Raw genomic sequence first — 16101 nt, forward strand, 5'->3', positions numbered from 1 at the left:
TTTTTTTTGCTGTTTGGTTAATGGCATCAGGATCTTGAGGAAGGCAAGGCAAATAAATGTACAAAGATAAATTGCTATTGTTACGCACCAACCCAATCGCCACAACTGTGCAAGATTCCAGGGATTCTAGACGCTTGCCTGGGGTTTGTGTTTCCTTTGGAAATAAGGCACAGCAAAGACTGTAGTGTCTTTATCATATATGGATTATTTACACATATATACGACCTGAATCTCGGATAGAGGGGTGTACAGCATTACATTCAAGAGGGTCTCATAGGCACAGTCCTGGGTTCAAGCAGCCATTAACCTACCTTCCTGTCACTCTGCAGCTTGCCTTGCCCCCCCCCTTCCATAACTCCTAATTTTGCACTAGGCAGCTGCCTAGATGGCTTTTCCATTGCCTCACAGCTTTCCGACTTTTCCTTTAGAACACACCAGGGCAAATTGCAAACCTGAAACTCTACTACAGGTCTTTGTTCTTCTACCCAACTCAAGGAAAGACACCTCTCTCTCGCAAGATCCCTAACGGCTTATCACTTTCCTTTTTTCTTCCTTAATGGCCCATCCTAGGTTATCTCCTGAACATGCCTGGTTTGATTTTAACATGCTAAATCCAGTGTACAGCACCTAGGAATTAGAAGTGTGGTCCAGGAATTAGAAGGCAGGTCAAGGCGGACTTCCGGGTTAGCGCCATCGTCGAATGGCGGATTCCCTCCGAGCTGTTATCATTTTTCTTTACTGTTTCCAGTCGATTATCAGCAATAAAGTTCTTTGTTTTGTTTTCAGTACGTTATCAGCAATAAAGTTCTTTGTTTTGTTTTCAGCTTCTTCCTGGCTGGTGGATTGTATTATCGTAGGTCAAAGTGGAAGCTATAGGTTGAGCTATGGAACAGTCCCTCCTATTGGTTAAAATCAGGCTGCACACCCTTCTAGGCCACATCTCTCCGGACAAGACTATTCACCACAGTGGTGTAGCGTGGGTTGCTAGTGCCCGGGGCAACGCAGAGGGGATGGGAAGGAGAGAAACAGACGGAGTACACATGCACATTCAACTGCTTAATAGCATCTGCATCACCCAGGGGATCGCAGCTGCAGAGATAAGAAGAGTCGTTCCTTTGTCTGGAGAGGTCATTTCCTGGTTTGAATGGAGAAGCTGTTTTCAACAGAGCCTACTTATGGAAGTGCACAGCTGCACCAGGTATTGAAATGTTGCACCCCCTAACACTTTTGCATCTGGGACAACTGCCCTTGTCTCCCCCCATCCTTCCCATGCTACACCACTGATTCACCAGCCTTGTTTTCACCCTCACTGGATATTTTTACCTGGCTAGCAGGTGCCCTTGATCTCTGAAAATGCTTCCTGCTCACCTAGATAGAGACAGAGAGGGACATGTGCTTAGAGACTTGCCCGCTGTACAAAAATAAAATTAGCGTTTTCTGCTCTGCCCACCACCAGAATGTGCACACACACACACACACATCCTGATGCCACTGAGACAACTTTTTCAAGGAAATACACTTAGGAACTGTAACCTTTTCAACGTCATGGGAAAGATTTGATTTCGCCTTTACCAGGGACTGTCCCTTAGCTAAGCCTACTAGCCAAGATATATATAGCTAAGATGAAGCCATACTGAAGAAGCTTAGTGCGAACAGCAATCCACAAACCAGGAAGAAGTTTAAAAGGGAAACAAAATAAAAAACAAGCGTTCTTTATTGCCCGTACTGGAATTATACAAGGAAGTAATGAATAAAATGCTGACAGTAATTATGAAAAAAAAAGACCGGTGAAAGCATTCTGAGGGAAAGGGAATGTTGCCTTAAATGATCTCAAACAAACATGTTGATTTTGGCTTCCCCGTGTCCGAAAGGGTACACAAACTGTATTAAGAGCATGACTGCGCAGCGTTTGATGTCATACGTAGCCCTGACCTGGAGCCAGGTATGGAGTCCTGCAAGGATAAACCAGCGAGGCTCCTCACGGGGTCTCTGCCATGGGAGCATATTCACCCAGTGCTTTTCCAGCTGCACTGGTCCCCAGTGGAGTACAGGGTCAGATTTAAGGTGCTGGTTTTGACCTTTAAACCCCTTCACGGCCTAGGACCCTTATACCTACAGGCCCTCCGCTCCTGGTATGCCCCACGGAGGACCTTAAGGTCCATAAATAGCAAAACCCTAGAGGTCCCGGGCCCTAAGGAAGTTAGATTAGCCTCAACCAGAGCCCTCCCCAGCCTGGACCGGGCTCAGGGCGGCTAACACCAGGTATAAAACAATTGATTAAAATACAACTTAAAAACAAGATTAAAATACAACATTAAAATGCAGCCTCATTTCAGTAGAAACTCAAATCAAAAACTTTTTGGGGATGAAAACATCAAATCTTCACCAAGGCCAACTATCTACACTGGTCATACATGGGCCAGAAAAAAAGCCAAGGAAGTCCCCAAATAGGAGTTCCATCACAGAAGGAGAAAGGTAAGAGGGGAAGGGGATCAAGTTGATTCCAAGCCAAAGGCTAGGCCGAACAACTCTGTCTTACAGGCCCTGCGGAAAGAAATCAGATCCTGCAGGACCCTGGTCTCATGAGACAGAGTGTTCCACCAGGTCAGAGCCAGTGTTGAAAAGGCCCTGGCTATGGTTGATGCCCTGCCACGGGTCCTGCCTGGTATATGTGCACCACGGGTGCCAATAAAGGGTGAGGCACCAGCTCAGCTGAGAGAACCAAGATGGGGAGCATCTCCACTCAATTTAACTCCCACCCCCCCCCAGCCCAGCACAAGGGGGGTTAGTAAGTATAGTGATAGCGTGGTTTAAGAACAGTTTAGATTAAGAACAACTTGGATTAAGAACGCTGCAATCCCGGAAGTAGGTGTTTTGGTTTGTGAACTTTGCCGTGCGATAAGAACCTGTTTTGCTTCCTGTCGAGTGTGTTGCATTTGTAAAATTGAGTCCCCCGCTGCTATGGGAAAGCACGCCTTGGTGTAAGAATGTTTTGGTTTAAGAACAGACTTCCAGAATTCAATGTCTTGACCAGAAGTCATAAACAATCTGTCCCTGTCAACATCAACAGAAGATAATAACCATCAAAACATATACAGCCAAATCATAGACACTCCTCATGGGTATCTAGAGGAGAAGCAGACTCGCTACAGCAAAAATCAAATATCATCCTCTTGCTGTCAGCAAGCAAGAGCTTTACACTAGTGGCCAAAATTGTGGAAACCTTTTGGAAAAAGGGTATTTCTGATGTTTGATGGCTCATAACACCACTTTTTTTGGGGGGAACCATACCATAAAATTATAAATCAGTGGAAAGATAATTTAATGAAGAATGCAATGCAACAAGGTTTGTTCAATTATCTGTATTCTATCCAAAGTTATAGCCAAATAACCCAAAAAAGGAAGCACAACTTGCTCAAGTCGATATGCCGTAGCTTGCCTTCATTTGAATGTAGCCAAGGAATGGGGCAGGAATCTTTCTACATATGTGGTGGGAGTGCAAAGAGATAGTGGGATTCTGGGAAAAAATCTATAACGAACTGAAAAAGATTTTTAGATCTTCATTTGGGGAAAAAACCAGAATCCTTTCTCCTAGGTATCATGTCAGAGGAAATAAAAAGAACGGTCAGACCAATATTTATGTACGCAACTATGGTGGCAAGGTTACTGATTGCCAAAAATTAGAAAAGTAGCAGCGTCCCAACTAAAACAGACTGGTTATCTAAAATGATGGAATACTTCCATATTGCCGAACTAACAGGGAGGATAAGAGGAGATGTGGTACAAAAAGTGAATAAGGAGTGGGCTATCTTTAAGGAATACATCAAAATTTATGTGGAAAAAGTAGAATTTCTGACAGATATTGAGTGAATCCAGAAAATGATTAGAGTGAAAGGAGAGTAAAGTCAAGATAGAAGAAGAGATTAAAGAAATAATGAAATGTGTTTAAGCTAGTTGGAAAAATAAAGTAGCATAACAAGAACGGCTGGAAGTCAAGTCACTTGGTGGGTGTCCGTGTGGGGTAGGTGTGTAGGTATGTTGATATGTACAGTATAGGCAGGTATTATATAGAGTAATGTAGGTATGATTTATGTTATGAAAATAAGGTACAGTGGTACCTCGGGTTAAGTACTTAATTCGTTCCGGAGGTCCGTTCTTAACCTGAAACTGTTCTTAACCTGAAGCACCACTTTAGCTAATGGGGCCTCCTGCTGCCACGCCGCAATTTCTGTTCTCATCCTGAAGCAAAGTTCTTAACCTGAAGCACTCTTTCTGGGTTAACAGAGTCTGTAACCTGAAGCGTATGTAACCGGAAGCGTATGTAACTTGAGGTACCACTGTAGTGTGTTGTGTTGTGTATTGTGTAAATGTGTATGTATGTGTTTTATATGTTAATAAAATTTAAATTTTTAAATTTTTAAAAAAATGAATGTAGCCAATGAGCACGAGTGTTTAGAGAGCCAATCAGGTGTTATGAGCCATCAAACCTCGGAAATACACTTTCCCCAAAAAGGTTTCCACAATTTTGGCCACTTGTGTAGCTAACTGGGCAGACCGGTGAATTCTATTTGCAAGAAAGAGGATACAGATTTCTGTTTCAGCAACTGTGGCAGAACAATGTCATTTCTCCTGCAAACCATTTGAGGCCGTTAACTTAATCACAGGAGGAAGAAAATCTCTCTTTTGTGGTCTATAAATAGTTTGGCCTGGGGAAGGCACATTCCAGAATGAGGAGGAAGGCTGGGGTCGGGTGAACCTTTGATGATAAGTCCAAAAGCAGGGATGAAATTCAAGCCCTGAGTGGATGTCAAACACAGTCCCTTGACACAGTTCAGAGAAAAAGAAATCATAGGAATGTTATAGGAAGGTGCTTTCGACTGAGTCAGACTGTTGGCTCATCTAGCTTATATTGCCTGCACTAACTCGCAGTGGCTGCCCCGGATTTCAGGCAGGGAATCTCTGTGGAGATGTTGGGGATTGAACCCAATAACTTCTGCGTGTAAAGCGATTGCTCTAACCACTGTGCTATATTCTCTCACTATTGTCACCCACATCATGCATTGAAAGAACTCTTATAACACTCGGCTTGCACCAGAGAAACCTGGGAACTCTACTGTGTTAACAGCGCTGAGAATTGTGGGAATCCCCTTTGCAGAGCTACGGTTCCTTACAACCTTATCAAACTACAGTTCCCTGGGAACTGTAGTTTGTTAAGCCTGCTGGGAATTGGAGTTCTGTACACTACAGTTTCCAGGATTCCAGCGCAGTGCTTTTAAATGTATGGTGTGCATGGAAGCAGAGGGCCTTCTCGTTAGTGGCGCCCACCTTGTGGGACGCTCTCCCATCAGATTTCAAGGAAAGAAACAACTATCTGACTTTTAGAAGACACCTGAAGGCAGCCCTGTTTAGAGATGTTTCTAATGTTTGATTTTTTTATCATGTTTTAAATATTCTGTTAAGAGCCGCGGAGAGTGGCTGGGGAGACCCAGCCAGATGGGTGGAGTATAAGTAATAAATTGTAGTAGTAGTAGTAGTAGTAGTAGTAGTAGTTGTTGTTGTTGTTGTTGTTGTTGTTGTTTAGCTGTGTCCGACTCTTCGTGTCTGATGTCTTGTTGTGCTTTAATTTGTTGGGCACCTCCCAGAGTGGCTGGGGTAGATCAGTCAGATGAGCAGCAAATAAAAATTTTATTATTATTATTCAGCCTCAAAACGGTATGAGTGCTTTAAAGGAATGGTGTTGATGTGACTTAACCTACAAAATCCTGTGCTCTTAAAAATTCCACTGCTGATTCAAATAGCATGGAAATATGCGGGCAAGTAAGGGCAACTCCAAGTAGTCCTCTTTTCTTTCTCGGGACTAGTTGTGACTTTTAATAGAGCACAGAACAAACAAAGCAAACATGTTCGTTAGACACTTGTAGGTCATCAGCAAAGAATGCTGGAACTAAAGATGCGTAAGGAGCCTCAAGGGATCTTTGCCAACGCAAGTGATCAATGGGAACCTGCGCTCATCTCCTGCTCATCTTGGTCTGAAAGGTCAAGCATGACCAAGGCAGAGCTTTGATCTGATTAGGTGCCCTCTAGAACACAGGAACACATTGATGCTTTTGAATTATGATGCTGGAGGAGACTCTTGAGAGTCCCATGGACTGCAAGAAGAACAAACCTCTCCATTTTGAAGGAAATCAGCCCTGAGTGCTCACTGGAAGGACAGATCCTGAAGCTGAGGCTACAATACTTTGGCCACCTAATGAGAAGAGAAGACTCCCTGGAAAAGACCCTGATGTTGGGAAAGATGGAGGGCACAAGGAGAAGGGGACGACAGGGGACAAGATGGTTGGACAGTGTTCTCGAAGCTACCAACATGAGTTTGACCAAACTGCGAGAGGCAGTGGAAGACAGGAGTGCCTGGCATGCTCTGGTCCATGGGATCATGAAGAGTCGGACACGACTAAATGACTAAACAACAACAACAACAACAACAGAACACAGGAAAGGGAAAGAAGAAGAAAGCTTTCAGGCTGGATGCTGGAGAAATCATTAAGCTTCCTAGCACTGTTCAAAGTGCTGGTTTTGACCAATAAAGCTCAGTTCCCCAGGACCTCAACGACCATCTCTCCCCATATAAAGCGACCCGGACCCTGAAATCATCATCTGAGGTTCTTCGTTGTTTGGCTCCTCCATGAAAGATCTGGAAGGTGGCAACGTAAGAACGGGCCTTTTTGTGGTGGCTCCCTGTCTGTGGAATGCTCTCCCCAGATAAGCTCACCTGGCACCCTCACTACACATCTTGAGGAGCTGGGAGAATATGTTTCTCTGTTACCAGGCCTTTGGCTGGTTAACATCCTATGGTCTTTTAAATGCTTTGCAGGAAGGGCGGGTTTATCACTTGTTCTTGTTTCATTATGTATTTTGCAGTGGCGTAGCGTGGGTTGTCAGCACCCGGGGCAAGGCAAGTAATTTGCGCCCCCTAACCCATGGATTTGCACCCCCTAACCCATGGATTTGCGCCCCCTAACCCCCAGATGTTGTGCCCGGTGCGGCCAGGCCCCTCTGCACCCCCCACGCTACGCCACTGGTATTTTGTGTTTTTCCCGTTTTGTATTTTTATGCTGTGAACCGCCTTGGAGGCAGGGTGGTATGAAAATGTAATAACTAAATAAATAATACCCTAAAGCCGTAAGCCACAAGCCCGAACCACTGAGAAGTATTTGCCCATAAATTATGACGATCACAGCTTTCCCCAGGTGTTAATGTTGTGCAGGTTTCAACACACACAGGTTACAGGCTACTTAGGTGAGCCATAACAAAGGTTAAGAGGCCAAAGCCATAACAGGGAGAGAACTCCCTCATGATTCATTGACTGCTTTTTAAAACAAACTTTCCTCTGACAGGGGAATCCCAGCTTACCTTGATTATTTCCTCCTCTACATATTCTTTCAGAGAGAGAGGCAGAGACAGAGAGAAAGAGAGCTCCACGTTTTAGCACTTTTATTCTTGTGAAAAAAGAGTAAGCAACATAAGGATACAATTAAAACCATCGAGTTTCCCTGTAATACTCCACTAGATAATACTCTATATGTTTACTCAGAAGCAAGTCCCATTGTGTTGGGGGGGGGTGTTACTCACTACTAAGTGTGTCATTTGGTGCCAAATTATCAGGGGTCCAAAAGAACTGACCTGGTTAGTTCACCTACAACACCTTTAAAATAGGCTTGCCGCCAGTTTTTGCAGTTATTTCATTTTTCGTCGCATGTATTGCTTTTAGAAACAAAAAAACTACACAAGCAAAAGCAGGAAAAGGTCAGTCTTCCTGGTGGGGGTGGGCTGGGGGTGCCCTGTGATAATTAATATACAGACTGAGCACAGAGAACAAACCAAATGAGAACACAGTCCGCATAAAATTCTCACTTAACAATTAACCTTAAAGTTTCAGAATTTCATGACTGTTCTGCAGAAACTGAAGAACCAAATCAGTGGACCATACTTTCAACCAGTGCTATTTTTCTAAGAAAAGAGGTGCCGGATGGCTCCAACTGAGGGAAAAAGCCCTTCTATTAATGTATTTTTAAAACATTTGAAATTATGGCAGTGGGTATAATTTCACCACTGATTTAATGAGTGGAATGTCTTACTGCTGGGTGCTTAAATGAACACCCTAAGATGATTATCTCCCAATACTCCTCTGTCAGTTTGGACTTGTTCTGCATTTCAAACATGTATCCGAGGGCATTCTCATCAGTAGACACTTCCTGAAGGAATTGCTTGCTTATGATGGAGCTGGGCTGCTTTCTAGTCCAAATAGTTTGCTCCCTGCCAGTGACATAGCAGGGGTTGCTGGTGCCCAGGGCAGGGCAAGTGTTGTGTCTCCCTGCTGATGGCGGTGGCCACACAGCTTGGCAACTCTCCCAGCTTGACCAGCCAAGGGTTGTCACCTTGCCGGCCACAAGGAGAAAGAGGCACCACCCCAAAACCAAAAGACCAGTGCAGGTATGGCTTGCCTCCCCACTCCCCTCGGTTCCAGAAGGCGGCAGGAACTCAGTCACATGAAGGAGACTGTTGTGGGGGTGCCTTTTTGCACCCGAGGCCATTGCCCCTCTGCCCCGACACACTATACCACTGCCCTCCCAAACTTTAAAAAAGCCCTGATGTTTGCTACCTCTGTTTTTAACACAGATATAAAACCTTCATGGGCAGCAATGTCATTTTGATTTCTCTTCCATATTCTATCCCATATGAACAAAATTCACACGTGACACAAGTTGCTCAAGAAAGGTATGTTTGAGGGTGAATTCAGGCACTGCATTCTTTAGGTATACAGTGGTACCTCAGGTTACATACGCTTCAGGTTACATACGCTTCAGGTTACAGACTCCGCTAACCCAGAAATAGTGCTTCAGGTTAAGAACTTTGCTTCAGGATGAGAACAGACATTGTGCTCCAGCGGCGCGGCAGCAGCAGGAAGCCCCATTAGCTAAAGTGGTACCTCAGGTTAAGAGCAGTTTCAGGTTAAGAATGGACCTCCGGAACGAATTAAGTACTTAACCCAAGGTACCACTGTACAATATCTGACTACGTCGTGATGTATTTGCAGGAACTCAGTGCGCTCTGTTTGAGTTTTGGAAAACGTTTCATTTCATTTTTTCATTGGTTTTTTTAAAAATAAGAGGGGGAAACCTAGTTATCGTATAAGAAATTAACAACTATGTGCATCGCCTGATGAATTGCATGTGTGAAGGAGCCGTTACAGATTAATAGCAATGAGATTTCGACATATCGCCAGATGTCATCACCTCGTAATAACTTCCAATGAGAGCAAGTCACATTGAGCAGGAGGGAGTCAACAAGCAGCAAGTCACCCAAAATGAAGGATGAATCAGCCCTTCGAGAAGTGACTCCTGTTATCCAACAAGAGCAATCATAATTGATTCATGTTAGTTTTCCGGAAGAAATCCAGCTTGTTCCAAACTTTTAAAACTACCCAGTGAGTTTAGCCCTTTTTCTGTAAATGTGATAACCCACAGGGGTCAGCAGACGTTTTCAGTAGCGGGCCACTGTCCCTCAGACCTTGTGGGAGGCCAGACTATATTTTTTTGGGGGGGGGGGATGAACGAATTCCTATGCCCCACAAATAACCCAGAGATGCATTTTAAATAAAAGCACACATTCTACTCATGCAAAAACACGCTGATTCCTGGACCGTCCACAGGCCAGATTTAGAAGGTGATTGGGCAGGATCTGGCCCCTGGGCCTTAGTTTGCCTAGGTAAAGGTAAAGGGACCCCTGACCATTAGGTCCAGTCGTGGCCGACTCTGGGGTTGCGGCGCTCATCTCGCTTTACTGGCCAAGGGAGCCGGCGTACAGTGGTGCCTCGCAAGACAAAATTAATTCGTTCCGCGAGTTTTTTCGTCTAGCGAATTTTTCGTCTTGCGAAGCACGGTGTCGGAAAAGTTTTGGAAAAGCTTCAAAAATCACCAAAAACCTCAAAAAAGGCTACCACACCGCGTTCTATGAGTTGCTCCTCGAAGTCAAGTCGCAACTGTATTAACGGTGTTAAGAAAAAGGAAACAAACTTGCAAGACGTTTTCGTCTTACAAAGCAAGCCCATAGGGAAATTTGTCTTGCGAAGCAGCTCAAAAACCGCAAAACCCTTTCGTCTAGCGAGTTTTTCGTCTTGCGAGGCATTCGTCTTGCCGGGCACCACTGTATAGCTTCCAGGTCATGTGGCCAGCATGACTAAGCCGCTTCTGGCAAACCAGAGCAGCACACAGAAATGCCATGTACCTTCCCGCCGGAGCGGTACCTATTTATCTACTTGCACTTTGATGTGCTTTCAAAGTGCTAGGTTGTCAGGAGCAGGGACCAAGCAATGGGAGCTCACCCCGTCGCGGGGATTCGAACCGCTGACCTTGTGATCGGCAAGTCCTAGGCTCTGTGGTTTAACCCACAGCGCCACCCGCATCCCTTTAGTTTGCCTACCCACGCACAAATCCCACCATCTAGCTGAGCACTGCTTATAAGGACTAGCAGTAGCTCTTTAAGATTTCAGACTCCCCCATCCCTAAAAATGACATGTACTGAACTTGGCATCTTTGACATGGAAATCTGTTACCGAACTCCAGTCCTTTGTCCATGCTGAATAGCCTTGCAGTGCTGAGGATCAATCATTTAAAAGGGGGAGGGGGTGTGCATATACAGTGGTACCTCAAGTTACACACGCTTCAGGTTACATACACTTCAGGTTACAGACTCTGCTAACCCAGAAATAGTACCTCGGGTTAAGAACTTTGCTTCAGGATGAGAACAGAAATCACCCGGCGGCAGCGGGAGGCCCCATTAGCTAAAGTGGTGCTTCAGGTTAAGAACAGCTTCAGGTTAAGAACAGACCTCCGGAACGAATTAGTTCTTAACCCGAGGTACCACTGTAACCCGCTTGGAAGGACTGGTTAGCAGAAACCCTATCCTGTTATGAGAAAGAATGTATGGCAACATTTTGTTGCAGCTACCTGCTGTTAGCAAACTCACTGCACTTCTTAACACCGTGTTGCTCTCAGCTGAAAACTTTGCTTTCATAAACCACTCAACCTTGTTTCACTACTCGAATTGTATTCCACTTCAGCATATCTGCAGGACTGCCCCCAAGTGGAGATACCTTGAAAAGTCAGTATTCTTAAAGCAGTCATTCAATCTGAAAATGACATGGTTGTAGTGGTGCTGTTTATTTATCTCATTTATATCCAGTACACAGCCCAAGCCTAAGAAGTGCACAAGCCCACAGGAATGACTGAGTTTAAAGTTTTGACCTAAATTAGTTTATTTTCCAGCTCCTGGTGATCATATAAATCAATGAGCGCTTTATATGAAAGCAGATAGTCAGTGAGGATATAAAACAATTCTGTGCTCAGTTTAGGCACGAATGTTTTGTTAATTTCATCAGTGTTCATAGTTTATAAGCAAATATGACCAGCATCAAAGTGATCTGCACACTATCCTAATATGGACTGAATTATATCTGTCTGTTTTTTCTCTCTCATTTCCTCTTTTATATTTTTAATATTTGGAAGTAACAGTTCCTGAAAGCTTGTGTTACTAAGCATTTAGTATCAAACATAACCAGAAAGAGTTCAGCATTGCTAACTTCAAAATGCAGATAATTTTCTTTCGCAGCCACAAAAAAGGTTTCTATGAATTTTTGCAACACTGTATGGGTGCTCTCTGAATGCTGCTCATATCCAGAACATACCGTTAATTTAAATGGGTCTACTCAGAGTATAATTAACATTGGCTATTGCCCTATGCTTTTATTTTACATTTTTAGGGAAAGCTCAACGGAATATACATTTCTTTTTGTTGAAATGCACAGCCCCCACCTGAAAACTGGCACATGTAAGAAGTTTTTCATATCAGGTGCTTCCAGTTATCAGCATTTAATTTACTTATTCAGAGACAACAGATATAGAGGAAACCGTAACATACCTGAGAACATGTCAGTCCACACTCTTCAATCCTGGGAATGAGCTGATAGCCATAAGCTCCCCAAAACATTGCAAAAATCTGCAACTTAAATAGCATCTTTACTTTTATAAAAAGCTTTTTTCTTTTCTGGTTTTTAAAATTATGATTACAGTATTTTAAAATAAGCTACCCTTTGATTTCTCCCGTAGAAACAGCTGTTCAACTCTGAGAAACTAAGTTTAAATACTGTGATATGATGAGTACAAGCACATCCTTCTTTCTTTCAGCTTGACTCCTCCTCTTTTAAAAAAACAACAACGTGCAAGGCCGATTTTTTAAAAAAAAACCAACCCCCCTTGTATTTTAAAACAACTCCAGCCAGATGACTCACAAGATTCTGGAAGTGAAATCCCAGACAGTCATCTTCCTTCTTAAATTCAAATAGCTAAAATTTTGAATCAAACTTGCTTAGTCACAGAAACTTTTACTACTGTTTTGAGTCACTGTGTAAATATTTTGCCTTAATCATAATTTTGGTTGTAAAGTTTAAAGTTATTACCATGAATTGGAAAAAAAGTGTGAGCACAGAGATAGGCGGTTATGCAAGGATTCGTGTTCACTTTCAATGCTATAAACAGTTCTTTTCTCCGGCTTCTAATGCTTTAGAGCACAAAAGTCCCTCGGCAATGTGCCAAAATATATCAATTTCTCGGTGATGTAGCCACTCCCATATCTTGCCTATGGAGGCCAGACACCAGCATTCTGCTTTTGGGAGAAACAAGCAATGGTTTAGCACAGCAAGCATGGCTGGAAGATACAGTGGTACCTTGGGTTATATAGGCTTCAGGTTACATACGCTTCAGGTTACAGACTCCGCTAACCCAGAAATATTACCTCGGGTTAAGAACTTTGCTTCAGGATGAGAACAGAAATCTTGCTCTGGCGGCGCGGCAGCAGCAGGAGGCCCCATTAGCTAAAGTTGTGTTTCAGGTTAAGAACAATTTCAGGTTAAGTACGGACCTCCGGAACGAACTAAGTACTTAACCTGAGGTACCACTGTAAAAAGGTAGAAAGTTTTAAAATGAAAGTACAGTGGTACCTCGGGTTAAAAACTTAATTTGTTCTAGAGGTCCGTTCTTAACCTGAAACTGTTCTTAACCTGAAGCACCACTTTAGCTAATGGGGCCTCTGCTGCCACCGTGCTGTTCTCATCCTGAAGCAAAGTTCTTATCCTGAAGTACTATTTCTAGGTTAGCGGTGTTTGTAACCTGAAGCATCTGTAACCTGAAGCGTATGTAACCCGAGGTACCACTGTATAGTGGTATCTCAGGTTAAAAACTTAATTCATTCTGGAGGTCCATTCTTAACCTGAAACTGCTCTTAACCTGAAGCACCACTTTAGCTAATGGGGCCTCCCACTGTGCCGCGCCGCTGCTGCGCAATTTCTGTTCTCATCCTGAAGCAAAGTTCTTAACCCGAGGTACTATTTCTAGGTTAGCGGAGTCTGTAACCTGAAGAGTCTATAATCTGAAGCGTCTGTAACCCAAGGTACCACTGTATACTGGCATAGTATCCTAGTGCAACTAAACTGCACTCAGGAAAGAAAGAAAAGAGAGAGAGGGATAATTGGATATAGTGGGGGAATGGGTAATGGAATTGTCAGAATTAAAGTGGGGGTATAATAATGGGAAAACACAAGGGATGCACACAGAGCTTTTTTTCTGGGGGGACGCATACCCCTAAACATTTTCTGAATCTTTGTACTTCTGTCCATTGACAGTCGTACCTTGGCTTTCAAACAGCTTAGTTCTTGAACGTTTTGGCGCCCGAACGCAGCAAACCGGGAAGTGACTGTTCCGGTTTGTGAACTATTTTTAGAAGTCAAACGTCCGATGGGGCTTCTGTGGCTTCCGATTGGCTGCAGGAGCTTTGTGCAGCCAATCAGAAGTTGCACTTTGGTTTCCCAACGTTTTGGAAGTCGAACGGACTTCCGGAACGGATTCCATTCGACTTCCAAGGTATGACTGTACTGTATTTATTTTTCCCAATTTGAACTATTAAAAGGTGATTATCTTGAGTCAAAATGAGAGTACAGTGGTACCTCTGGTTCTGTACTTAATTCGTTCCAGAGGTCTGTTCTTAACCTGAAACTGTTCTTAACCTGAAGCACCACTTTAGCTAATGGGGCCTCGTGCTGTCGCCGCGCCGCCGGAGCCCGATTTCTGTTCTCATCCTGAAGCAAAGTTCTTAACCCAAGGAACTATTTCTGGGCTAGCGGCGTCTGTAACCTGAAGCGTATGTAACCTGAAGCGTATGTAACCCGAGGTACCACTGTACCTCTAAACATATTTTTTTTAGGAAAAAGGGGCACTGGATGTATCACAGAATAACCGACAAAGCAGGATAATGTCTAAACCCACTTCAAATGCAGTACAGTGGTACCTCAGGTTACATAAGCTTCAGGTTACATATGCTTCAAGTTACACACTCCACTAAGCCAGAAATTGTGCTTCAGGTTAAGAACTTTGCTTCAGGATAAGAACAGAAATCGGGCTCCGGCAGCAGGAGGCCCCATTAGCTAAAGTGGTGCTTCAGGTTAAGAACAGTTTCAGGTTAAGAATGGACCTCCGGAATGAATTAAGTACTTAACCCGAGGTACCACTGTATTAATGAATCAGTGGAACGTTGCTGCAGACACCTTCAATAAAACAGCACTAACACAAGGACAAATAAAAGAGGATGCCTTCACCCCATTGTGGCTCCCCCTTATTAAACTCACAACCTGACAAGTCAAGAAGAAGAACCCACCTACAGCATATGAATCTATATGCCTAACTTGACCCAACAACCCCTTCCCCCCTCACACACACAAACAAAGCTCATGACAGAAAAATCCATGGCATGGGCTCCCCACCCCCCAACCTCTCCCAATGCCAATGAAAACTAATAAATGAATAAAAAGAGAAACTATCCATGTGACGCTGACACAAAAACCTCACACATACACTGTGTAAAAGAATGAACATTTGCTACCCCACCTCTCTTCTCTCCTCCCCCCAACCTTATACAGTCGTACCTCAGAAGTCGAACGGAATCCATTCCAGACATCCGTTCGTCTTCCAAAAGGTTCAACAACCAAGCCACAGCTTCCGATTGGCTGCAGGATGCTCCTGCAGCCAATCTGAAGCCCCATCAGACGTTTGGGTTCCAAAGAATATTCGCAAACCAGAACACTTGCTTCCGGGTTTGCGGCGTTCGGGAGCCAAAACGTCCAAGTACCAAGGCGTTTGGGATCCAAGGTACAGCTGTATTGTCTACAACATTAATGTTTCACATCAAATATAACTGACCTGTAGGCAGAACTTTGTGATCTGAAAACAGAGATGATATACTGTATATACTTTTGCAGCTCAAGAAAATCTTTAATAAAAACATACAGTGGTACCTTGGGTTAAGTACTTAATTCATTCCGGAGGTCCGTTCTTAACCTGAAACTGTTCTTAACCTGAAGCACCACTTTAGCTAATGGGGCCTCCTGCTGCCACCATGCCACCGGAGCACGATTTCTCTTCTCATCCTGAAGCAAAGTTCTTAACCGGAGGTACTGTTTCTGGGTTAGTGGAGTCTGTAACCTGAAGCGTATGGAACCTGAAGCGTATGGAACCCAAGGTACCACTGTATTTTTTAAAAAGAAACACCGAATGGTGCTTCATGCACCTTCAACGACACAGCAGTCCTTTCTTAGCTCTCAACTCTAATCTCACTGTCTGCTCAAACACACACACACACACACACACACACACACACACACGTTTCTTCTTTCCATCAGCTGGAGTGTGATGTGTCACATCTGCTGCACTTTAATGGCTTTTCCATTCCAAAAATATCCAGAGACCATCTAACCATTACCTCTTCCAGAGCCACCTAAACCTACTTACCCAGTTGCACGCCCTGTTGAACTCAGTGGGACTGACTTCTGGCTAGAAGTGTTTAGCACAGCACCAGTAACAAACATTAACTTTCTTGTGCCATTTCCCAGGTAATGATCAACCACGACTTCTATGTAAATCCCTAAGCAAGCAAAGACCTGTTCCCACCAACCACACAGTAAAGCCCCTGCGATACATTTGTTTTTGCTTTTGCTTT

The 16101-nt window shown here is 43.8% G+C and overlaps 1 protein-coding gene across 2 annotated transcripts in view; it reads right to left on the reverse strand.

Annotated features, from left to right (window-relative positions):
• The window catches only part of IL17REL (interleukin 17 receptor E like), a 49899-nt gene extending 37536 nt beyond the window's left edge, over positions 1-12363 (reverse strand). Inside the window, exon 1 of one of the 2 annotated variants that reach the window (XR_014516603.1) lies at positions 11977-12363. Coding sequence is in view for 1 of the 2 variants with exons in the window: in XM_083463611.1 (XP_083319737.1) it covers positions 11977-12072 (96 nt within the window). In the remaining variant the exon portion in view is untranslated. The remainder of the gene's footprint in view (positions 1-11976) is intronic. The other variant, XM_083463611.1, reaches the window with a different exon arrangement.
• Positions 12364-16101: the final 3738 nt, after the last annotated feature.

Source organism: Podarcis liolepis (assembly GCF_965112155.1).
Source record: "Podarcis liolepis genome assembly, chromosome: 10".
Lineage (NCBI taxonomy): Eukaryota > Metazoa > Chordata > Lepidosauria > Squamata > Lacertidae > Podarcis > Podarcis liolepis.